Here is a 25,272-nt window from a genome sequence, read left to right as displayed (position 1 = left end):
AATTTTTACTTGTGCCCAACAAAATACATAGTTTTTAAAAGGTAGTGACACTGCTCTATTCAGCCGACAATAGTCCGTCAACTACCATCAGTCACACGTTCTCATTCACTCACACGTTCTCATTCACTCACACGTTCTCATTCACTCACACGTGTTTCAGTATCCCTGATACTTTCTTTTCGTCCCTGACGAATAGCGCTTTTACTTTTCAAGTGTCCCTGACACTACTATGTCCCTGACATAGGTTTCGTCCCTGACGAACTCTACAGCTGCTTTCTAGTGTCCCTGACACTGCTATGTCCCTGACATAGAAGTCAACGCAGCTCACCTATTTCTGCAGATACGTCTCTTGTCCGGCTTCCGTCAAGCAGCAGAAGTGAAGAGGATCATTTCAGGCGAGTAGACACCGACCTCCCGTCGAATTCACGAGGGTGGATTTTTCTCGGTCCCCTATGGGACCAACTGCGCGCAGTTTTCCAGCGTCCTCGTCCTCCTCTTCACCGTTGATGCTGTATTGGAAACCGGGCGGAAACACCAATAAATGTTGGTTCTAATCAAACATCTACACAGAGACTTTCTTTTCTTTGTTCTAGGTTGAGCTCGTGACTGTTAGGAGATGCACACTCGATGCTATCCCCGGCTGCAGCGCGAGTCTCACCCAGGACACTTTAATTTATATCTGGAGGTGGTTACATGACTTCCAGGCACTGTCTCACTTTACACAATAGGGGAGAGTTGAAACATAGGCTATCTTCAAAGTTCATACAGAGTTCACATCCATATATTCACATGTCTTGGTGATTTGCACAGAAAAACAGGGAACATCCTTAACTGTGACATGCCTGGTTGCACCCTTTACATAAATTTGTGTGCAAAATGACAATTCTCATAACACAGTCAGCGATTTACAATGCCCTTATTCTAACAGGTTGTCTTGGTGAGTGTTCCCCAGATGCTGCTGTGCTGGTGTCAGTACAGACACATCACTTTATCAATGAGGATTTTCCCAGTGTGAGGAAGAATGCATGTGTATTTTTTGAAAAAAGGACAAATGTGGGTCCTGACCATGAAGAGAAACTTCAGGTAGTAGGTGACATGTTTTTGAAATAGTGGTTAATTCATGACTTTACTTTTAAAAAACACACTACAAACTTTCTGTGTATTGGTTTCAAACATATTGAAGCTACAAAAGCCTCAAGCTACAAAAAGAGTTCACCACATCTGACCATGTTGGAAAGTTCCCTCTATCTTCTCAGTCCCTCAGTTTAAAACAAACAGGACTCTTTAATTCGTCAGTCCAAAGCTGGGTGTAACTACAGGAGATCTGTCTGCAGATGCAAAATAAAAAATGTTTTCTGGTATAATATTATTATCATTCAACCATTTGAAGCTTTTTAACCTTAAGTGTAAATAATCAGCTCAGAGAAGCAAATAAACTTAGCTTTACTGAATTTCTGACATTTCTGCAGGTTCTAGTTAATCTGTGAGAACCCCCAGCAGTCATGTTGAAATTAAAACATAAGCATGCATGTTTCAGATAAATTAGCAACTCAGTATGAGAGTGGAGTGAGTTTGGCAATCAGCAGGCTGCTGTGTTTATATGGTTTCAGGCTTGTTGTTGACATGAATCTAAATGCAACAGGCTGGACACTGGCAGTCCACACTGTCCTTGTCTCTGTCTGCCTGTCTGGCATTCATGTTCCTTTTCCTGCTGTTCACAACAAACCGCTCTCAACTATTTACACCTGCTGTGCCTCACCTCTCTTTCTGTTGTACTACAGTACAGGTTTCTGCAGTGCAGTGCAGTGCAGCTCAGCTCTGTGTAACTAGTATGGTACAGTGTAGTATACAGAACAGTACAGTTCAGGACACTTGAGATACAGTTAGTTCATTTTGGTACACTGCAGAACAGTAATGTTAGTATAGTTCAATTTATTTCACTACAGTAGAGAACCAATCATTGCTGTGGTTGCTTGTTATGGGCCCACTGCTTCATCTTTGTGGTGGACAGTTTTACACTATTGCAACCAACAGAGAGAAAAAAAAGGCTCTATGTAGGGAAAACCTTCGCTTTCTTCACGTGTCTGTCTTGTTATAAACCTCTCCCTCCCCCTCCCAGGTCCATTGAAAGTTGTTGTCCCCACCGAGTCTGTGTCCTCGTATCTCGGTGACACTGCCCTGCTGCGCTGTGAGGTCTCAGGTGACCCGACGCCCGTCATTCGCTGGCAGAAGAACCGGGATGACCTTCCATTGACCTTTGACCCTGACTCCCGTCTGGCAGTGCTGCCCTCTGGCTCGCTACAGATCAGCCGTGTCCAGCCACCAGACTCAGCCACATACCGCTGTCTGGCTGACAACCCCGGAAGCACCAGGACAGGGACAGACGCCGAGCTTCGAGTGCTCCCAGGTGACTGATTGAAAAGTGATGTACTACAAGCACATGGCTGCTTTATTTATTGATCAATTAGGTTTTCATGCTTTCATTCCAGTGAATTTATCAGTGAGTGTGCCTGCTTTAAAGAGGTACAGAGCCTTAAATATTTTGTTTTATTTGTGTGCTTTCAGTGTAGAATGTTAGCCACAGTGACTGTAAATGTAGTTTTAGACTTTTCTTTCGTGATAAGCCCACTGTGTAATTTCAGATATGAAATATGAATCATATTTAAAATATGTATTTTATCAACCTTCCAAAGAGACTGATTTAAATTCCAGTGTTAAATTGTGAAGTACTGCACCGGCAGTTATATCTAATAGCCAGTTATACTTTTTCAGCAGTCATTATTTTGTCAGGTAGTAATTTTTTCTCATTTCCTCCCAGCACTACATGTCTGATTTTAACATGAAATGTGATGTAATGATTACAGAGCGTTTTAATAATGTGTGTGGGCTGCGAGGAAGCAGCTTCTTCACAGTCTGCATGGAGTCTGTCAACCATTGATGTTCAAGCCACTTCTGGCCTGCCACCCCCACCATTTCCAGCAGCTCACACACACATACATTAATTAAAGAAATCAGCAGCTTGCGCATTCTTCTGGCCAATCCTCTGTCATTGATTCATTTCAAAATTAACCTGCAACCCTGCCTTTCACCCAAAGAGAGCTGGGATAGGCTCCAGTAGATCCCTGTGACCCTGGTTAGAATAAGTGGGTATAGATAATGGTTGGATGGTACCAAGTAACAAAATACATTTATGAATAACAAACATCATAGTCTTGTATCTTTTTTAGACTTTATGCTTTCAAACACCTCTTATATCCACCACACACTGAATTTCCTGTGTCTCCAGTTTCAGCCGTTTGACTTTGATGATGGTTTAACAATTTTCTCTTGCATTTTCCTACCAGGTTGCCATAGATGGGTTGATGTGACAAGGTTTCCAGTATAATCCTTTTCTTTCTTTTGACCCTCTTTATTTTTTATTTTTTTATTTTTTTTGATCGGTATGAGGTTTTAATAGATAAGATGGATTAGGCCTTAGTGATTCTGTCTCTGCTTTACAAAGACTTTATAAAGTTTTTATCTGATGGAGCTCTCACATGGGCTCAGAGGTCAAATGACAGAGATGATTAGATGGACCAGTTGGGTTGCTATGTGCCATCACCAGATAATATATCTGTATCTATCTGTATAACTTTGAACTTCAACCTCTGCCCTCAATTCTGCTTTACTCCAATTTGGATAAGCTAATCAGATTAATCACTAAATAAATGACAAAAAAGCTCTGGTTGTGATTAGTTCATGTCTGAAATTTGAAGCAGAAAAATGACATCTGGTTAATCAATTAAAAAAAGTCAAACATACAAACTTTTGGATATGAGAAATTAAGGGCAAAGTCAACTACAATTCCCTGTGTTCATTTCAGTAACAAACATCCACTCTCCCCAGCCACTACTTCGCAGTCACTGATCTCTTTCAGGTTGAAACGTCTGCACAAGATGTAATCAACTTGTATGCTCCTGCCTTCACTCTTATATGTCACCCTATGCGCCTCCCTTTTCTGGAAAAATGTGTTTACTACAGCCATTTCCATCCTTTTTGTGAAGTCTACCACCATCTGTCCTTCTGCATTTCTGTCCTGCATACCAAACTTACCCATCACTTCCTCATCACCTCTGTTTCTCTCACCAACATGTCCGTTGATGTCTGCCCCAATCACCACTCTCTCACCACTAGGGATACCCTGAATCACCTCATCCATCTTCCTCCAGAATTTCTCCTTCTCTTCTAACTCGCATCCTACCTGTGGGGCATAACCACTGACAACATTCAACATCACACCTTCAACTTCCAGCTTCAGACTCATCACCCTATCTGACACTCGCTTCACCTGTAAAACATTCCTAGCAAAATCCTCCTTCAGGATAAGTCCTATTCCATTCCTCTTTCCATCCACACCATGATAAAACAGCTTGAACCCTGCTCCTAATCTTTAGGCCTTGCTACCTTTCCACCTGGTCTCCTGAACACACAGGATATCCACCTTTCCTCTCTCCATTATATCAGCCAACTCTCTAGTTTTCCCTGACAAAGTCCCTACATTTAAAGACCCTACTCTAAGTCCTACACTCCTGTCCTTCTTCTCTCTTTGCCTAAGAACACGCCTTCCTCCTCTCCTTCTTCGACCAACAGTAGTCCAATTTCCACTGGCACCCTGTAACAGCACCAGTGGCGGTTGTTGTTAACCCGGGCCACGGCCGATCTGGTATGGAAGTCATATTTGTGATTCGTATGTTTGATTTGGCTTAAATCTTACGTCGGATGCCCTTCCTGACACAGCCCTCAGCATTTACCTGGACTTGGGACTGGCACATGTAGACACTGGATTGTGCTTCCCTGTGGTTGCATTAAGCTGCTGTAAATGTTGTCACTGATACTGAAGAGGGAAACACTAATGGCATCCATATCATCAAGACCCTCCTTTTTAAAAGATCAACTCTCCACAGTGTTATTAGTCCCCTTAAATTATGAAGCGTATTCACTGCACATTCACAAGTACACTGAAAAAATAGAGTCAAACACAACATGATTCCTCTTGCTAAGCTGCGATTTACTAAGATCCAGTTTGACTGCACAGTGAGGTAAATGAATTATCCAGTAAATATCCAGTAACTGTGCTGTGTTTTTAAAGGCACTTTAAAAGTGACAGTTCATCTTTTCTTGGGGGGGGGGCAGGCTCCTCATACTCACTGTGATGTGAGGGCTGTGGGGGTGATAGCTACCTTAAGCCTTCAGCAAAATGAAAACATTAAAGATATCAGTGATTATCTCTGTGATCCCTCACTCCTAACATGTCTCTGTAACCAAAAAAAAAAACAAATCTGCTGTGTGGACAGTTCCTCTGCTGCTTCTTCTTTAGTTATCCTCATCATAGCACTCAGGTTTCTGCTGACTCTCTTTTTGTTTCTTCTGTTTTTGTTCTTAAATCCTGAGGTTACACAGAGTTACATCTTAATTTGTGTGTGTGTGTGTGTGTGTGTGTGTGTGTGTGTGCAATCAGCAAGTCCTCAAAACAGAATAAATGTAAATGTTAAAAATATTAGTTTAGGCTGAGGTTAAGGGTCAGGTGAAGGCTCTACAAAATGAATTTAAGTTCATGTTAAATATGTTAATCAATAAATTATATATATAATAAAAGCTAATAACATAAGTCCAATATCAAATCTAGGGAAACTATATGTGACTAAATAAAATATGTTTTATAATAGCAATAATATATGGACTAAAATACAAACATCTGATTAAATCAGGTAGTCTAATCTATACATTGTAAAACAACAAGAAATTAGGTGATATGACCAATGTTTGTAAATGTTCATTTATAGTTTAAGATTAATGAAGGATTGCTGGCATATTGAATGTGTGTGTGTGTGTGTGTGTGTGTGTGTGTGTGTGTGTGTGTGTGTCAGTGCCACAGGGTGTGTTATGTAACTTGTCGTCTATTGGAGGAAATCAGCTCTTCCTTGTTTGAGGAACTTCCATCCCTCAGGCCAACCTGAGGGTGAACTCGTCCTGACCCACTGCAAGAGTGTGCCAGTCTGCATGTGTGTCCTCAGGCCTCACTTTTTCTTAGATGAGATCTGATGGAAAATCTGAGCCTGAAAACATTAAAGTGTCGACCTGTGTCTGCTTTGTTGTAAAGCGGAGTAAAGAGCGTAGGAGATCACATGGTTTGTCCGTCAGCAGTGACTGCCACATCTCACTTGGGGTTCACATGCCATTCTGGCCATGTGTTCATACTTCTTTTTGTGACCACTGTATTCCAAGAACTTTTTTTGCAGCACATTGAAACCCATATTTCTTTCCATGTACTCCACTGCACGCATTGTGATCCAAAATTTTTTATCATCTTTAGTGCTGCTGACCTGCTGAATAACCTGCTGTCCAGATTTATTGCAGTAACCTGGGTTTCGTGGGGGGGTTTGGATGCCCTTATTGGCCTTCCTCCTCTGTCTTCAGAAGCAGCTGTCCTGTCAGCACCAAGGACAGCGACTACATTGGCCTTCCTCATAGGCCAACAACACCTAAACTCAATCTGTCTGTTAAATGGGCCACCACTTTTCAGAAAGGAAATCTGCTGTTGTTTTTATTTATTGATTCATTACATGCCCATAGAGAAGCCAGTGACACTGGGAATCATAAATTCACAAGATAAACTAAGTGTGTGAATTTAACAGCTGCCTTTTGAGGTCACACTAGGGAGACAAGAAAAAGAGGAGTGAAGTTTCTCAGTCATTGTGGACTTTATGGGAAAGGAAGAGTATCTGTGCTACAGCATTCAAGGAGATTTTCCAACATGAGAGTGCCTTGTTGCACAAAGACAGCTCCTTAAATACCTCAACTGCATCCAACACATTTGGGATGAACTGGCCAAGACTTATCATCCAATACCAGTGGCTGAATGGGAGGAAATCCCTGTAGCCAGGGCCCAACTTCATAAACGCAGGCCAGAAAAGTGGAGGCTGTAATAACAGCAGACTAATGCAGGTAGTTTTGGAATGACATCTTCAGCTAACACATATGTCCATAGGTGTCCATGTATTTTCAGCACTTTTATTTTTTTTGTTTCTCTGTTTCAGAACCTGGGGTGAACAGGAACCTCCAGTTCCTCCAGCATCCGTCCAGCGTAACAGCTCTGCTGGGAACAGATGCTGCGTTGGAATGTTCTGCCTCTGGATACCCGACGCCAAGCATCCAGTGGAGGAGAGGAGAGGAACTGATCCAGAGCTGGTGCGTCTGATTGGCCATTGGGCAGACTGGGTTTATGTATGAAACCTAGCCTAAAATAACCATATTTATCCAAGAGTATCCTAGTCACAGCATAGTCCTACCCATTAGAACCTTACATGTGGCCCAGCATGGTCCAGTCCTTGTACAATTGTCTTTATTTTTCTTGTCAAAAAATCCCATGTGCAGAGCCAAACTAACAGAGAATGTATCCCACTAAGACATGAATACACACACAGTTATTCTAATTCATGTGCTTGGTTAGTTTTTTAAAGATTTACGTCTTCAGCATGAAGCAGTGAATTTGAGGCTGAGTGTCTGAGACAGGAAGAGGAAGAGAGAAGAGGGAGATGGACTACATAAATAAAGTGTTAGGTTTGGTCTTTCTGTAGGATTTGGTGACAGTGAGAAAATATAAAATTAACCTGACTTATCCTTTAAGTATGCAAACATGCAAAAATAAATATATAAAACACTTCCAAATTCTTTCTGTCACTCCAGGAATAAGAAGTACTCTTTGCTGGCGGGCAGTAATCTGATCATCAGAAGTGTCACTGATGACGACTCTGGCAGTTACAGCTGTACAGCTGCCAACAAGAACCAGAACATCACTGCACATGTGGAGCTGAGTGTGTTGGGTGAGAAAAAATATGCCTTTTCTTAAGGGGGTGGGGTCCCAACATTATGGTAGTGAAAATTTAAGAAAAAAAAAAAAAAGGAAATAGAGACAGAAATAGAAGGATGACATATACCAAAGGTCACAGCTAGAACATTACATGTTACAGATAGGATGCTCCCACCTAAACCTAATTCTAACATTAACCCTAAAAACCTTTCATACATCTAACCTCAGACCTCAGTCTGTTCAAGACACATATAACAAAAACACACAAATATACGTCCAGTGCACAGTGTTGTGCGCAAAAACAAAAAAATGAAGCCATGTCACTTCTCAAATGTCCCAAGGGAAGGAATAAAAAAAAATCTAACTGGAAACTGTTAACAGCCTGACAGCCCAAAAACAATAAAAATAAATAAAGGAGAATATAAAAATCATCCCCATCCCTCTCCTGACAGAAGTCCACCTGTCTGCAGGCACTCTCAGGGATAGAGAATCACATCCAGAATCAAATGCAGTCATGAAATATAAAATTGGAGCTGTCTGCTTCAGGAGGTATTCATAAATAAAATATGTTTGTATTTATTGTCTGATTGCTCTTCAGCTGCTGGTGGATTGTTGGTGTGGTTACACGTAAACACAGCCAATGATATTTCTGCTGACCTCGTTTTAAATTTACATAAGAAGTAACAAAATACGAGCAAATCCTACAATAACATCCTAATACTGTTATTGTAGATTACTCTTGCTTTTATGGTGCAAAAAACACCTTAGCCCCGTAACAAAAGCCCCTGAAAATGACCCAAAATAAAATAATTTCATGATACTATTGTGTGTACAGGTGGAGAATTATGTGGGCATGGCTTTGATACATCCCTACTTAATTTAAGGAAAGTTCAAATTTGCCTATCAAAGTTTTGGCTCATTACCATAAGGCTGAAGCAGATTTTCATTTGAATGAAAGCCCATCTGTAGCGAGTAAGCGCACTCCCACAGCCAATTATTTCAACTTCTGTCACTATGATTGTTGGGTATACAGCAGAAATATGGTGTTCATGTTACAAGGTAATCTACCAGAAATGTGCTCCTACACATATTTGATTGGAAAACTTTCTTTCTCTTTCTTCTAACCCTGAGTAACTTAGAAATTATTCTCTTATATCTGTAGCCATTTGTCATCATCATGCAGGTTTAATGTGGAATCTAAAAATGGAGACAAATGATGGACTGGAAGATTTGTAGAAGGAAATTATCAAAAGAAACAACTGTTAGCATTTTGTAATTTCATGAAGAGATTATTATTAATGTAGTCCTCTGTTACAAGAGAAGGTCTCTTCAGTTATTATCTTTTGGACATAAAGTAAAAAAAAATATTGTTTGGGCCTTTCCAGCCACCGAAGCTACTGCTCCATAGAGATTTTGACACAGAGTACCATCGATTGTTTTCTACGGTTGGATCATAGATTGCACATCTAATAAAACACAGACATTTTTCTGCAAACAGACAGTTAAAATCGCACAAACAGAAGCAGCTGTTGTTTGTTTGAGTCCTAGGAGAAAATCTGCAAATTAACCTCCGGGTGTTTTAGCGTCTCCTTCCAGCTGGGATCTCTCTGCTCGCTTCTGTCCGTTCATGTGTTTGTCTCAGCATCCTCCCCGAGTCCGTCTCTGTGTTCACATCACGTTCATGTTCTATTTACACCCCGCTGCTTGCAAATATCACATGATGTTTACAATAACTGAGGGAGTCTGTGTCTGCAGTATGTCATGTCTGGGATCTGATCCTGAAGTGTGATTGTGATTGTGACGTGTAAACATTATTGCCACGGTTCCCATAAACATGTTACTGCTCAGATGATCACAAGATCTTTTAGAGCTTCTTAAAGTCAGTGGGTGTTTCTGAAAAACTCTCTTAGGGAGTGTAGGAAAGTTATTTGGGTAGGGCGACTAAATTTATATTGTACTTAAAAAAACACAAAAACAAAAATCACTAAATTCTACAGAACCACCTGTATTCTCTGTTCATTGTATTTCTAGTTGAATAATAAATCTCCTGATATTAAGAAAAAAAATAGCTGGTCTGGATGAACTAAGCACAAACTTAAGAACTTTAAAAGCAGAAGCGATCCCTCTGACTAATTTTAGAATATATGATATACACATGGAGGCTGATACTGTAGATTATCTACACTCTGTATTTTAATCTGTTTTTCTGTCACTTCTTCCATTAAAATGGTCTTTGATAATGCATTTCAGACTTGAAGGAAGCACAAATTTAAACTGAGCTTTTACTTATCATGACCAGCCTGCAGCTATCTTGAATGCGTTCTGGGTTTATTTCTTCATCCCTCCATCTGTCTACCTTTTATCTCCCTCTGTCAAACTAAATATATTTCATAAATGAACAGTTTATTTGCATGCTACATTTCCACACTTCTCTGCATATTCATGGGCTTTTGTGCTGGGATAACAGACATGCACGCATAGAGGACAGGTTTTAGCTCATGTTGTACTCATCATCATTCTCACTCTCTTTTTAAGGCAAGTGCAATTTTCATTTGACTAATTATTTCTAATCACATTATTCAGTTGCTGTTTTTTTCACTCTACTGATCAGAGCTTGTTATTTTCCACAATAAAAGCCTCCAAGCTTTGGCAAGCGCATAGCCCCTCCTTTTTTTTTCTTTTCTTTTATTGTTGCTTTTAATGTGGCACAAATGCAGGAAGTTAATGGTAGCTTACAAAAAAGCTAAAAGGTAAAGTTATAGTTAGCTTCACTGTAATGTAATGAATGAATTCAAAGTATTTCATTGTTAGACTGTTCATCTTCTGTGCTTGCCAAATTCACATTTGTACCATTTTACATTCGTGTGCACCAGTGGGCTATATGTGCATGCAAATTGTCAAACTTCAAAGATTTATATTTTTCACCTAGTATTTTATTGCCTTCTGGTTTTGACATTGACATTCTACATATGGTGCTAAAAGGTGATGGTCAAAAACATGGAAAAACATGTATCCCTGTGATAGTATCTCTGTAAAACTCATGTCAAATTGACATTTTGCTGGTGTCAAGATGATGACTGGGACATATGACATACATACATAATCATGGCTCATCATGCCATGGTGTAATTTGCGCTCTGCATAAATATAAACCTCAGTTTGGCAATAAGCATCCTCCTTTAACTTCTGCTATTTGACTGCCATATACACTGTAGATATTTGACCTTATATTTGTTCATAAACTTGTTTTTATTGGCTCATTTGTCTCACAATTACATCCCACTGTTTATGTCCACTAAAATGTTAGTAATGGTGAAAGATATTCTGAGGTCCAGAGTTTCACAGTGGTTTTGCCAGTCAGTCTTTTAATGTCAAGCATAAAAGCACTAAAGAAACAATTTTAATAGATAAGTTAACTGGACATATAACAAGCTAACTTTTACAGTATCTGTCCCCCATTTACAATAAACTATTAAAGAAGAAATATGCTGTGCTAATATGCCCCATTACACTTTGTTTTTTTTCCCAAATAGAGGCAGTTAGATGCTGATGAATAGCCACAGCATGGTGATGTATAGAGATGTGTGTGTTCTGACTCCATAGGGCAGTGACCATGATTAGACGATTAGGATAATGAATGTGTGTGTTGTTTCCCATAATAATGAGTGCAGCCTTGCTTGTTAGCCAGTTCCTGTTAGCAGCTTAATGAAGGCAGTGAGAAACAGACGCTGCGCTGTAGCTATCAGTCATATTCACTTTGCTGCTGTCAGCACAGTCTGCTGACACTGTGTTATTGGAAAATAAAAAAATAAAACTGTGGCTCATGGAACATCACAACATATACTAGTGTTAGTGTTGTCATAAATGTGTCACTTGACCAGATTCAATGTTACTAATGGCACATATGTTTTCCTAGCTGCAACATCTCAGGATGTCTTATGTGTTGAAGGCCTGCTAGCAAAAGTGCCATGGTCTTTCATTTATATGGCTGCTACCTGAATGTTCTGCATACTGTGCTTTGCCAATGGGAAAAAGGGAGTTAGAGTCACAGTTTATATACTGTTTATATACTATCCATACTGTAGTCAATAATTGTTGGTCTTGAGTTGGAACCATTTGCATCAATCTGAAAATGGACTTTCACACAATAATTTTCATATGACAAAAATCCCCCAATCCAGGTGTGCAAAGCTTGTTGTGTCACACCCAAAAGCCTTGAGGCTGTAATTACTGACAAAGGTGCTTCAACTAAGTCCTGAGTAACGGGTCTGAATAATTAATTAATTCATTAATTATCCTGTTTTCTCATTATGCAGTACTGAGTGTAGATTAATGAGAAAACAAAAAAGATTTTAAATAATTGTAGTAACATAACAACATTACAAAAGTGAAGGGGATCTGAATACTTTCTGAATGCACTGTAAAACAGACACCAAAGTTAAAACCAATTTGAGAAGACTGACACATAGCAAGAAAACAATGCGACACACTGAAAGTGTCTGTGTATTCACCAGTTTTAAAGAGTAACTATGCCTTCACATTCTGCTAGATGCCTGTGTCCTAGTACGGGAGGGAGGAGTGATGGAGCAACAGCTGTAGAAGGTGTGGTCTCATGGCTGAAAAGCATGCAGTGTGGAAAGAGACTGACTGGCTGCTCAGTGTAGCATAGACAGCAGGTAGAGCTAACCAGCCATGAGAGGCAATGCACTTTCTCTGCTGGAAAGACAGGGAGTCTGGTGGAGCTTTCACAATTACTAGAATCATATAGGGCCTTTTGACTGAGTTACTGTGTGGGCACCTGGATGTTGCTGGGCCTGTTGCCGAGCATTTGTGTGTTGTGGTGGAGGAAGTTGGAAGGGGTGGGGGTTTATAGCAATACAGCCATCAACCAGTTACAGTTCCACAGCCATAAATATTTTAATAAGGTCTGACTATAGCACAGTTATTGGTTGGCACCATGTTGAGATGCAGAGGAGTAAATCCATGGTTGGCTCCATGTTGAGATGCAGAGGAATAAATCTTGTTCATGTCAATTATCAGGCTTGCTAATGCTAGTGCAATCAAGAACATGCGTAATAGACCTTGGAGTCTTGCCTGTTTTGTCAGGGTCTGTAGGGACCAGACGATGGTTTGAAGCCAAACTTTTATATCCAAGCATACAGACACGAGCTCATTTTTCAGCAGAAAAAGCTAATTTTACGCACACTTTTTTGTTGGAAAAATCTATTAACATCAGATGACAAGAAGAATCTTAGTGATTATGTCAAAGTATTGTTTAATGTGTAGGTCCACTTTGAGTTCTCATCTTTGTTTAATGGAGCTGCAAAGTGATGTGTCATTAGCAGGATAATTTTAACAGGCAGTGTGGACGTTTGACGAGATCAGTTTCTAACTTGTCAGTTAAATCCACTGTGACATCTGTAACTTCTGATCTTGTTTTTTTTTTTTGCAAGTGTCATGCCTTTTTCTAGAGTATTTCAGTACACACAATAACACACACACCCTCCTGGTTGCAGCCTGTGGGGTACCCCTCCTGATTAATTACAGGCTCTGTGAATTATTGTGGGTGTTTAGAAAACATTTAACAAGCTGCCAAACGCCCCTGCTGAGCCACCGGCCGGCCTGCTGCCGCTAGCCCAAAAACACTAAACTGAACTGCCAACTGAAAGACATGAAAGAGAGAGGAGAGCGAGGGGGTTCACAGAGATCCTGTAGCGCAAGGAAAGACTTCACTAATACATATGGAGGATGTAAGTCTGACACTATATCCACCAGTCCAGCCAAAACTGCTCCTCGGATATTTTAGAATTATTCCTCTGTGGCCTCATATTAGATAAAACTGTTTATTGGAAACAGATTTCAATACAAACTTTTATTAACTTTTATTTAATTTGAAATATCAGGGAATGTTGGAGGGGTTGAGCTAACCAGCAATGGTTAATATCCCTTAATATAAAGAGTAAACAAAGTGTAATTGCTGGTCTATAGTCTGCTGTTATAGTAATGATTCTATTGAATTCAGGTAAGACTGGCATGCCTCCAGAATATAGAGTGGTCAGGAATGTGCTAAGCCCAGCTTAGCACAGCCACTGAAATCAGGGGAAAACTGCTGGAGCCCAGCAGGATCTGTGTGATGTAACTCTGGCCTTAATTTAACTATGACATATTCATTTCACACTCCACTATCTCTTCATATTATTGTACAGGAGACAGGCTGAGCGGAAGACATGTTGCTGAAGAAGCAGATATACAGTAGTATTAGCAGTAATAAAATACTGACGTGAATAGGTTCTTCTTAGCTTCTAATTATCATTTCTACATAGTTTCATTTTAACTCATGATCTAGCAGTGAAGGCTTCCCTTTAAGGTAGACATGAAACTAAAGTTAGGGACTTTATTAAAAGTGAATGCAAAAGACCAGTTTTTGTTTTTCATTAATATGTCTTGCATTCCTTTCAAAGATTAATACAGTATTTCTTATTATCTAATTTGTTGAGCTGGACACACACACTTCTTTTGATTGTGTATGCATGTATGTTTTAAGTCACATTGCACATATTAATTTAATTTGATTTAAATCGATCACTGAAAATTTAAAAAGAACCCCCGAATGGTGTTTCATTGTCATTTCCAATAAAGTTGTAATTAAGCAACATCAAAACTGATTATTAGCTTTTTACATGGTCCGGGAACCAAAAACCAAAACAAAATAAAAAGAGTTCTGTTCACAAAAGGCAATCTGCACATGCTCACAAGACAGCTGACCAAAAATTTTGGATGTGCCAAAAATCCATCCAATTTTCTGGGTGCGAGTTGGTTCAGGTTGTTCGTGTGATTAATCAGGCACCAGGGCTTTGCTCACACTGCACATCGGATGACATCTGGTCAGGATTGACTAAATTTTTTGTTAAAACTGGGTTGACTGTACAATGTCTAGATAATTGAAATGCATTCCCTCACATTACTAGCAACAAGAAAAAACACAAATACCACCAATTTTCCTGTCTTGTTATGTTTAATTTCCCTTAATATGACATGAAGACTGTCTCAGCTGTTTACATATTTTAAGAAGAAGCCTGTATTACACTACTGTGGGTTTGTACTGCTTATTAATTCAATTCAATTCAATTCAATTTTATTTGTATAGCACCAAATCACAATAGAAATCATTTCAAGGCACTTTACAAAAACAAAACACCCAACAAATCCCTTATGAGCAGCACTTGGCGACAGTGGAAAGGAAAAACTCTCTTTAACGGAAGAAAAAACCTCCAGCAGAACCAGGCTCAGTTTGGGCAGCCATCTGCCTCAACCAGTTGGGGTGAGTGGATAGAAGAGAGAGAAAATAACAGCAACGATAAACATTAATAATATTGGAGAAATAAGATCTCTCTTCCTAGTTCCTGTCAGGAATCTGACACATCTGCAGCATTCTGGATTAACTGGAGGTTTTTTATGGAGATACTGGGACATCCAGATAGTAATGAGTTACAGTAATCTAGCCTTGAGGTAACAAATGCATGGACTAGTTTTTCTGAGTCATTTTGAAACAGGATGTTCCTAATTTCGGCAATGTTGTGCAGGTGAAAGAAGGCAGTTCTAGAGATTTATTTTGTGTGTGAGTTAAAGGACATGTCCTGGTCAAAAATAACTCCAAGGTTTTTCACAGTAGTGCTGGAGGCCAGGGTTATGCCATCTAAAGTAGCTATAATTTTAGAAAAGTTATTTCTGAGGCTTTTAGGCCCAAAAACAACATCTGTTTTCTCTCAATTTAAAAGTAGGAAGTTACTGGTCATCCAGGCCTTGATGTCAGTTAGACAGGCTTGAAGTCTGGTTAACTGGTTTGTGTTAACAGGTTTAATAGATAGATATAACTGAGTGTCATCTGCATAGCAGTGGTAATTAATAGAGTGCTTCCTAATGACATAGCCTAAAGGAAGCATGTACAGGGTGAACAGAATCGGTCCTAGCACAGAGCCTTGTGGAACTCCATAACTAACTTTTGTTCGTGTGGAAGGTTCATCATGGACATGAACAAACTGGAATCTGTCCGATAAATAGGATTGGAACCACTTTAACGCTGTTCCTCTGATACCAATCACATGCTCCAGTCTCTGTAATAAGATGTTGTGGTCAATGGTGTCGAATGCAGTACTAAAGTCTAGGAGGACAAGTATAGAAACAAGTCCATTATCTGAGGCTAAGAGAAGATCGTTGGTGACTTTTAACAGTGCTGTTTTTGTGCTCTAAATCCTGATTGAAAATCTTCAAATAGTTCATTCCTATGTAAGTGGTCTGATAGCTGCTTAGCAACAGATTGTTCACGAATTTTAGAAATAAATGGCAGGTTGGATATTGGTCTATAATTAGCCAAGACTCCTGGAACAAGACTAGGCTTTTTGAGTAGGGGTTTGATGACTGCAGTCTTAAAGGCCTCTGGTACGTAACCTGATACTAGAGATAATTTTACTAAGTCTAATAAAGATGAGTTAATTAATGGGCGGGTGTCTTTAAGCAGTCTAGTCGGGATGGGGTCTAAGAGACATGTTGATGATTTAGATGAAGCAACTACTGATGTAAATTTAGAGAGATCTATGGGAGAGAAGCAGTCTAAACATAACTGAGTTCCTACAGATGATTCAAGAGCTACCGTAGTAGAAGATTCATTTACTGATCTTTAGTGATCTTCCATCTGATGAATTTTATCTCTAATAGTTGTGATTTTATTTGTAAAGAAACTCACCGGAAAAAGGTGGTTTGCCATCTCCAGGCCAGGGGAGAGATCCTGCCTCAAGTGGAGGAGTTTAAGTATCTCGGGGTCTTGTTCACGAGTGAGGGAAGGACGGAACGTGAGATTGACAGACGGATCGGGGCATCGGCAGCAGTAATGCGGTCGGTGTACCGGTCCGTTGTGGTGAAGAAGGAGCTGAGCAGGAAGGCGAAGCTCTCGATTTAAATCGAGAGCTTCGACCGTTAAATCTACCACCGGGAGCTCCCTTAGAGATAGGGTGAGGAGCTCGGTCACCCGGGAGGAGCTCGGAGTAGAGCCGCTGCTCCTCCACATTGAGAGGAGTCAGTTGAGGTGGCTTGGGCATCTGTTTCGGATGCCTCCTGGGCGCCTTCCTGGGGAGGTGTTCCGGGCATATCCCACCGGGAGGAGGCCCCGGGGAAGACCCAGGACACGCTGGAGGGACTATGTCTGACCTGGGAACACCTCGGTGTCCCCCCAGAAGAGCTGGAGGAAGTGTCCAGGGAGAAGGAAGTCTGGGTATCCCTGATTCGGCTACTGCCCCCGCGACCCAGCCCCGGATAAGCGGTAGAAGATGGATGGATGCATGGAACTCATAGAGTCGTCACTGCTGAGAGCACTGGGCTCAACAGAGCTGTGACTTTGTGTCAGCCTGGCTGAATGGTATGCAATTCTGGCTTTATGGAGAGCTTTTTTATATGTTAATAAACGGTTTTTCCAGGCTAGATAAAATTTCTCTAAATTTGTGGAACGCCACTTCCTTTCCAGCCTTTGGGATTCCTGCTTTAAGGTATGAATATGTAAATTATACCGTGGGGCTAATCTCCTCTGATTCACTAAGTTCTTTTTCAGAGGGGCCACAGTATCAAGCGTTTCATGTAGTGAGCCTACAGCACTGTCAAGAATATGATCAGTTTGGTAGGGAGTAGGATTAGGCATAGATGTAAATAAAGATGGAATCATTTTCTTAAATTTATTAACAGCATTGTCAGATAAACAACTGCTGTAGTGGAATTTTCTTCCAAATGCTGCATGAGCCATCATCTTAAATTCAAAAGTTATTAAAGAATGATCTGACAAAATAGGATTATGGGGAAAGCTATTAAATGTTCAATTTCGATGCCATAGGTCAGAACAAGATCAAGGGTGTGATTGAAACAGTGGGTGGGTTTATTAACATTTTGAATGAAACCAATTGAATCTAATATTGAATTAAATGCAGTACTGAGAGTATTATTTTCAACATCTACATGAATGTTAAAATCTCCCACTATAATGACTTTATCTGAACTAAGCACTTAATCAGACAGGAAATCTGAAATTCAGTTAAAAACTCTGAGTAAGGGACAGGTGGGCGGTACACAGTGACAAGTAGAACTGGTTTTTGTGTTTTCCAGTTTGGATGTGAGAGGCTCAGAGTGAGGCTCTCAAATGAGTTATAATTGTTCTGAGGATGAAAGTTTAATAATAAGTTTGAGTGGAAGATTGCAGCTACTCCTCCACCTCGACCTGTGCTTCGAGGAACATAACAATTTTTATGACTGGGTGGGGGGTTGATTCATCCAGACTGCCATATTCATCTTTCTGTAGCCAGGTTTCAGTAAGACAGAGTAAGTCAATTTGGTGATCAGTTATCAAATCATTTACTAACAGAGATTTAGATGACAGAGACCTAATATTTAATAATCGACATCTGACTGTTCTGCTTTTTTCTGTTCAATAAGAGGAGTTGTCTTAATTTTTATTAGGTTTTTATGAATAACTCCTCCTCTGTTAACATCAGATTTATTTGATTTATATGTTCGAGGGGCAGACACAGTCTCTATGTGGTTTGAGGGGGGTAACGGCACTAAGGAAACTGCAGAGAGGCATTTTAGACTGAGTCTCTGCGTCCCGGTCCCCACTCTGGATTGTCAAACTTTAGGTTGGCTAATAAACTCGGAAAAAAATTTCTAGAGATGAGAGCCGCACCATTCAAAGTGGGATGGATGCCGTCCCTCGCTACCAGACCGGGTTTTCCCCAGAAAGTGGCCCAATTGTCTTCCCTATTACAGGGAAGGGCCAATGAAAGCTGTTTCGTTACATGTATGTGGATGTTGAACAATACTAGGGACTAAAAGTTAGGATGTCTTGGTGTCTTTTCTCTATTATTGGAGAAGCCTGTAACAGATACAGACAAGGGTGAAATCAGACTGTGTGAGGGACCATGTGGGTTGGTGGGTGGGCAGATACCCTGATTAGGGAGGGTGGGGTAAGCAATCAAATAACCCATAACCTATGTGCGTAAATGGCATCAGCAGGTTTATAAATAATCTGGCTTGCTTTAAACCGATGATTTGCTGTGTACTCTGCACTCAGTGGGTACACATGTCCATAAGAGCTTAGGTTTTATAAAATCAATCCAATACCTCCAGTAGCAATATGTTAGCTATATGCTGCAATGTAAACAGTTACAATGGGTTTCCTTCCTTCTTCTCTTGCTTACTCAGCAGTATACCACCCACCATCCTTAGGTAATCAGCATTTCTCTAGAGAAATGTGTTACAGTGTTACAGATTAAAGCATCACTGGCTCTTTTGTTGCATATGTTCAGACTCTTTAATCTGTCTTGGTCTGTCCAGTCCTGCTCATTTCTTTCTGCCAAATCGCAGGTTTTTATGTGCCCGCTGAGTCGACCCCACCAACAAATCAAATCAACCTGACCTGTACATTTTCTTTTGTAATCCTGGATTTGTGCTCAATCAAGTCACAGAGGGGAAGAGAGAAGGACTTAACATGACTTTTCAGTAGCCTGACCCCAATGGGACTGACCTGCTAGGTTTTTACCCGTCATGCTCTGTTTCAGCTTAAAATCAACACCTGATTGTCAAAAATGACTTGCCTCATGTGGACAAACAGCTTCCTCAGCTTGCCCTGGCAAAAAGAAATGCCTGATGAAATTGAAAAGTCTGAAGCAATACAGACATCTGTTCATTTTTGCCATCTGTCGTCATCTCTCTTGACGCTGCATATTGTTTGGATCTTTATGATCAATCTTGGGAGATTTCCATTCCTTCTCGCCAATCAAATTGCTGTCTGTTGTGTCCTCATTTACCACCTTTAATCCAACCATCTGTGTGTTCTTCTCTATGTACAATACTGCTGGCTGGAGGTGAACAAGAAGGTCATTCTGCTTGATCCTTCAATTTTAGAACAATCTGTCTCTGTGCTGATTTAAAGTGAAATCCCTACTCCTTTCTCCTCCTTCTTTTTTTATCTCCCTCTACACCTACACCTCCATGCTTACAGCTGCCCTTTGCATCTACACTCAGCAGCTTCATGACCTTTGACCTTGCTCTCTTTGTTGGTTTCTTCTTCACCATGACAGTATTTCAGCATCCTCCTTGCTTTGTCTGTACTGCCTTTGTGCCTGCAGATATTACCTTCATGCCAGCTTCACCTGATCGGACAGACAGCTCCAGCTGGGATGCACTGGTGAGGTCACTCTTGTGTGTCTTGGCCTGAATAAATCTCACAGCAGGCACACGTCTATACCGACCTGACAGGCTTTGGCGCGGTGACATCGGACAGCTAGAGCCGAACTAATTAGACTTTCTAAATATCCACTGTCAACCCACCACAACGACTGTTAAACTGCTGCCATGGCAACCAGCCGGAAGCCTTTCGTCCTGCTGTGGGCTGCAGCAGAGGAGGAAATTCCCAAAAATCACTGTTGCACTTCATCTCTGTGTTCAGACAGTAGAGAACAGGCAAAGAAGTTCATCTACCCTGCTCATCCACTTTTAATCCTCCTTTTCTTTGTGCCTTGGTGCCTCTATCTATGCAGGATGCTGAGTTTTATTGAAGGCACTTCAACAGTAAGCAAGCTATAAAAGCTATTGTGATGAATTAGCAAATGAAAACAAAATTAGTGTTAAAAAGAGAAATTATGGCTGGTCAGAATGACACAATTCTGTTGTCCTTTGTTGTTGTTCTTAGTAAAGATGTAGCCATGATGGAACAGTGTCAAAGACAAACTAAGCCAGAAAGCAGGAGTGTGATGAGGTTTTGCTATGAAAGTTATAATTCTTCACATATTAATTATTTCAACCATGATTCATTTCTGTTTATTTACAGAATGTAAATAGAATCCTGGCCAAATCTTGCTTTGCAAATCGATTATCTTTCAGATTTGTTTTGTGCTCAGTGGTGGTGTCGAAAATCAATGGTTGTGTAAACAATGCACAGAGAGAAAGCTCAGCAGCTCTGAATATTTGATCCCTGCAGTGAATCAGTGTTCTTTTGGTGAAGAAATTAAACTCTTAGGCACGCCTCTGCTGATCTTACCACCTCGGTTTGGCAGACAATTATTTGTTTTTAGTATCATTTTTAGTATCAAAACAAATAGGCTTTCACTAATGAGGAGAAATCCTTTCTAGTTTCATCAGACCCAACAAACTGACTTGGTTTTACAAACAAGGACTGTAGACGCAACATGACAAGCTTCAGTTGGATCACTGAATGTCTGTGGACATCCGGTTGTTAGCAGTTTGCTGCATTAACAGATACTGTTCTCTGTTGTACTAATACTTTCAATGTCTACTCCAGTACATTTAAGAGTAAAATATTATATTTTTCATTCAACGTATCTGAGAGTGTTGTGAGTTTACTGGTCTTGTAATAAGTAGAATTGCAATTACAAAATTAAAATGCTGCTTGCACATTAATGGCTTGGCAGTAACATTATTCTAATAAAATATTGCATAAGATAATAGTTTTATGGGCCATCCTGCATAATAAGCAATAACAATTTTAATTACATTTTGCTACTAATACTGTATTACTTTCTCTCAGGTACAATTGTTAATGCTTTAGCTTCTGTGTTCCTAGATACAACAGGTTTGTTGGATTTGCTTACACTCAGTTGATTGAGTACTGGCTTGAGGAAAGCCTCTTCCATCTACACCCATGTGCCGCACTTTATCAGGTTGACACCTTCATGCTTATATTGTGCAGAACAATATGTAGTTATGGATTCAACATGTATTTACAGTATACTGGATAATATTTACTGCTATATAGTGATGGATCAAGTGTTTCTGGAGCTTGACCCATACTAGAGATTTTTTTGGAACATTTTTCTGTTAATCTGTCTCTTGTGTGTTTCCCAGCTTTAGAGAAGTACAATACTAAATCATAGGAATAATCCTTATAAGCACCTAGAAAGTCCCATAGCATGTAAAGCCCAAATTATATTCATTTTCTTCAGTACAGATTTTCAACAGTTCCAGCATGTCTCAGTGTGCTCCTGCGATGAGGTCTTCAATCAGTTTTTCAGTGCTTTTTTCTCTGCTATGCAGACATTTAAAGTTATAAAATGAGAAGTAAGAAGGTTCTTCCCAGCCTACCATCAAACCAATACCAATCAAAAAAATACTTATCTCTCCAGTCTTTGTTTTAGAAAGACATGCATGATCTCAAAAGGCCTACATAAAGTGCAGATTTCTGGTAAGGCTGAGGTATAACAGAAAATATGAAACATTATTTGAACAAATATTAAAACAACAGTCAGCATGCCTAAAGTAGCTTTTAATGTTTATCCAGAACCCCTTTTTGCATGTTATTGGGCTGTGCCTTTTCATTTTTGTTTGTGTTTGTTTATTTATTAAGCATATTGAACTCATTTACTTTAATAAAAATGGTTCCAAGGGGATTCAAAATAAGAATAAAAAAAGCCTAAACAGAAACCACTGGAAGCAGCCTGCTTATTTTTCCTAGAATCAGTTAAATCAATGAATAAATATAATGCCATTATGGATGATCATCATCATTGTTGGAGGAAGCATGTTCCTGTATGAGATGGCTCTGTACATGGCTGTTGTACATCAGTTCTGGGCAGAGGTAACGTAAAGGCTCATATTAAAATTATGTCTGTTACTGGTGGGTAGTAGCTGGGAGAAAAAGGTAAAGGGCTTACGTGAAGTCCAGATTTTATGTAAAGACAGAACAAGACTACATGCTAGTCTGTCATTAACTTTCATCCATGTCTTTGATGCAATGAGTTGGCATTTGTTCTAAAAGAACAGCTAAGTGCTAGTTTTGCAGCCTTGTTTTGAGTTGTCTTAAATTTATTACAAGTTTCCATTTTTTATTTCACCATTAGTCACAATCTCATTTATATGTGTGGTCCATGACATTGTTTCATCTATAGTGACACCCAACACTTTAACCTCCTCAGCTTGTTCTACTGGTTGGCTATGTAGTGAGATAAGTAACTTTTGAGTTTCTCTAATGCTGTGATGGACTGGTGACCTGTCCAGGGTGCACCCCCGCCTTTCACCCAAAGAGGCTTTCCTCAAGCTAGTACCTATACCTACTTATATGGTTAGGAATAAGTAGGTATAGTGAATGGATGGATGGATGGGTGGATGTAGTTTCTCTAACTTCAGACTTCAGGTAATAAAGTCTGCAGCTGGAACACAGTTAGGAGAGCGCGTTGACATTCAGACAACCTGAGAGAGGAGGAGGAGATGTTGCTTCACCTTCACCGTGATGGTGTGCAGTGTTTAACGTTACTTGATAAAGATGAATGAATTTCATAATGCATTTCTGCTTGTTGTTATGTCTAGCCTATGTTCTTCATAGGCTAATTTAGACTATAATTAGTATAATTAGAAATGCGTCTTATACACCAAAGACAGCTGTTTTTTTTCTCTTTAACAAGGCTGATTTTGCTAAAAGCGACTAATACTCCACTGCAGATTGTAGCATAATAGCAAATACGGTATTCTCCATCACCCATTCACATTAACTCCTGTTGTAGCAACATATCAACCTGATACAAGCTAGCTACTGAAACATACAGTGGTGTGAAACTTCCAGTGGATGACTGAGAATCTTCACAGCCTTTGATATTGTTGATCATAAACTTCTACTTATGCAACTGTCAGCTTATGGTTTTAAAAGCTCAGCTATTAACTTTATGAGTATTTACTTGAATGATACATGTTTAATAGTACCCTTTCAAACATTGTAACAGGTCAAATTCCACAAGGCAGCTGCCTGGGACCTATGCTTTACAGTAATTTTGCAAACGATATTCCATATGCATTAAATAAGGCATATGTGGCTGTTTACGCAGATGATACACTGATATACAGTGGTGTGAAAAAGTGTTGGCCCCGTTCCTGATTTCTTATTTTTTTACATGTTAGCTAAGCTAACTGGTAGGCTAACGAACGCTAAGCCTGGGAATAGCAATAAATACCGGTCAAAATAGAAAAGTACTTGACTAGTACTGGGATGTGTAGCGCTTAATGTTGGTGCCATATGAACCATCCTGGACTCTGAGAACATCAGGGACAGACTTCTGCTCCTGCCCAGAGTCAGGAATAAAGAGGAAGAAGCAGCGTTTCAGTTTTATGCAGCTAAAATCTGGAATAGTCTTCCTGATGATTTTAGACAACTCTGTCAATGTTTAAGTCCAAGCTAAAAACTTTTCTGTTTACAAGGAACACAAGGAAAGTAGAGGAACTTTATTTTACATGAGAAACATGTTATGCAAGACATGGAACACAAACCACTTAAATTTCAGTGGATAAAAATGACATCCAAAGTAGTGAGCTGATAATTGTACCCAGCCCCCTGAAGCTCAGCCAAGAGTAACGTTAGCCCATCACTCTTGAGTGACCATGGCTTTACAACCTGAACTATTCCAGTCATCATGTCCACTGAGTAAATGATGAGAGGTGTGTGTTCTAAGTCTCTATGGATGTACTTAATGACACATAATTAGTGGTTAAGTGCAGATTGAAAGGGGTTGCTAACGATTTTCTGTTCACACAAAGTGAGTTTAACTCATTGAGTGTGTGTGGCTGGGTGCGTGTATAAAGCTGTCGCTGTGTGTGTGAGAGTGAATGTCCTTCACAGGGTACTGTCATCACACTCACAGCAGATGTTCATTGAAATGAATGATAGAGCTGATTTCCATTTGAATGCAGAGTGGAAGTTATTATGGTGCAGCTATAGAGAAGGACCACCACTGATACTGTGTGTTTGTGTGTGTGGGAGAGAGAGATTGAGAGAGAGAGAGTGGTTTGTTGTACTGTTTTAAAAGCAGATTGTCTAAACTTTTCAACATCACTCTGAACTTTATAAATTAAGATTGGCCATAATGTCAGTGACAATTTAGGTGAGAGGGTTGTTTACAGATGAAGTGCAGTTGGACTTGTCTGGTGGAGGTCAGCTGGTTGTTGAGGTGTCAAATTATCATATGAATGTCACTTGTGTTTTCAGGAGGAAGTGTTGTGTCAGACAGGCTTCAACATTTCTAATTTTTACTATCTCATGGCAACAGGAACAACCATGTAATATATAAAACAAATTCAATTTCATCTGGCCATGACAAGTAAACAATAAACACACAATCACCCTTTAGTATCAGACCTGAAATGGGTCTGATAGCTGATAGCTGGGTCAATTCATAAGAATGTTGACACAACGCTTTTTAATAATGCAGTGCTGTATTTGTCATAACAGCTGAGTCAAACCTCAGACTCATAACCCCTGTGAGATACTACTGAAATACTGCGGTAATCACTGTGCAGTTCCTCTGTCATGAAGCCTAAGTTAGGCTCTATGTCTCAATACCTTTGATTAGTTTCTTTTTATTTATGATCAAATTCAGATGTAAATT

General features: G+C 39.9%; 1 protein-coding gene across 1 annotated transcript in view; it reads left to right on the top strand.

Annotated features, from left to right (window-relative positions):
• Window positions 1-25,272, top strand: part of dcc (DCC netrin 1 receptor) — a 252,047-nt gene that overhangs the window by 26,798 nt on the left and 199,977 nt on the right. The window contains exons 3-5 of the mRNA XM_026297730.1: window positions 2,120-2,407; window positions 7,077-7,227; window positions 7,726-7,862. Coding sequence (XP_026153515.1) covers window positions 2,120-2,407; window positions 7,077-7,227; window positions 7,726-7,862 — 576 coding nt within the window. The remainder of the gene's footprint in view (window positions 1-2,119; window positions 2,408-7,076; window positions 7,228-7,725; window positions 7,863-25,272) is intronic.

This window comes from Mastacembelus armatus, chromosome 12 (assembly GCF_900324485.2).
Source record: "Mastacembelus armatus chromosome 12, fMasArm1.2, whole genome shotgun sequence".
NCBI classification, from domain to species: Eukaryota; Metazoa; Chordata; class Actinopteri; order Synbranchiformes; family Mastacembelidae; genus Mastacembelus; species Mastacembelus armatus.
The sequence above is the reverse complement of the archived record's forward strand: the minus strand, read 5'-3'. Positions and strand labels throughout refer to the sequence as shown.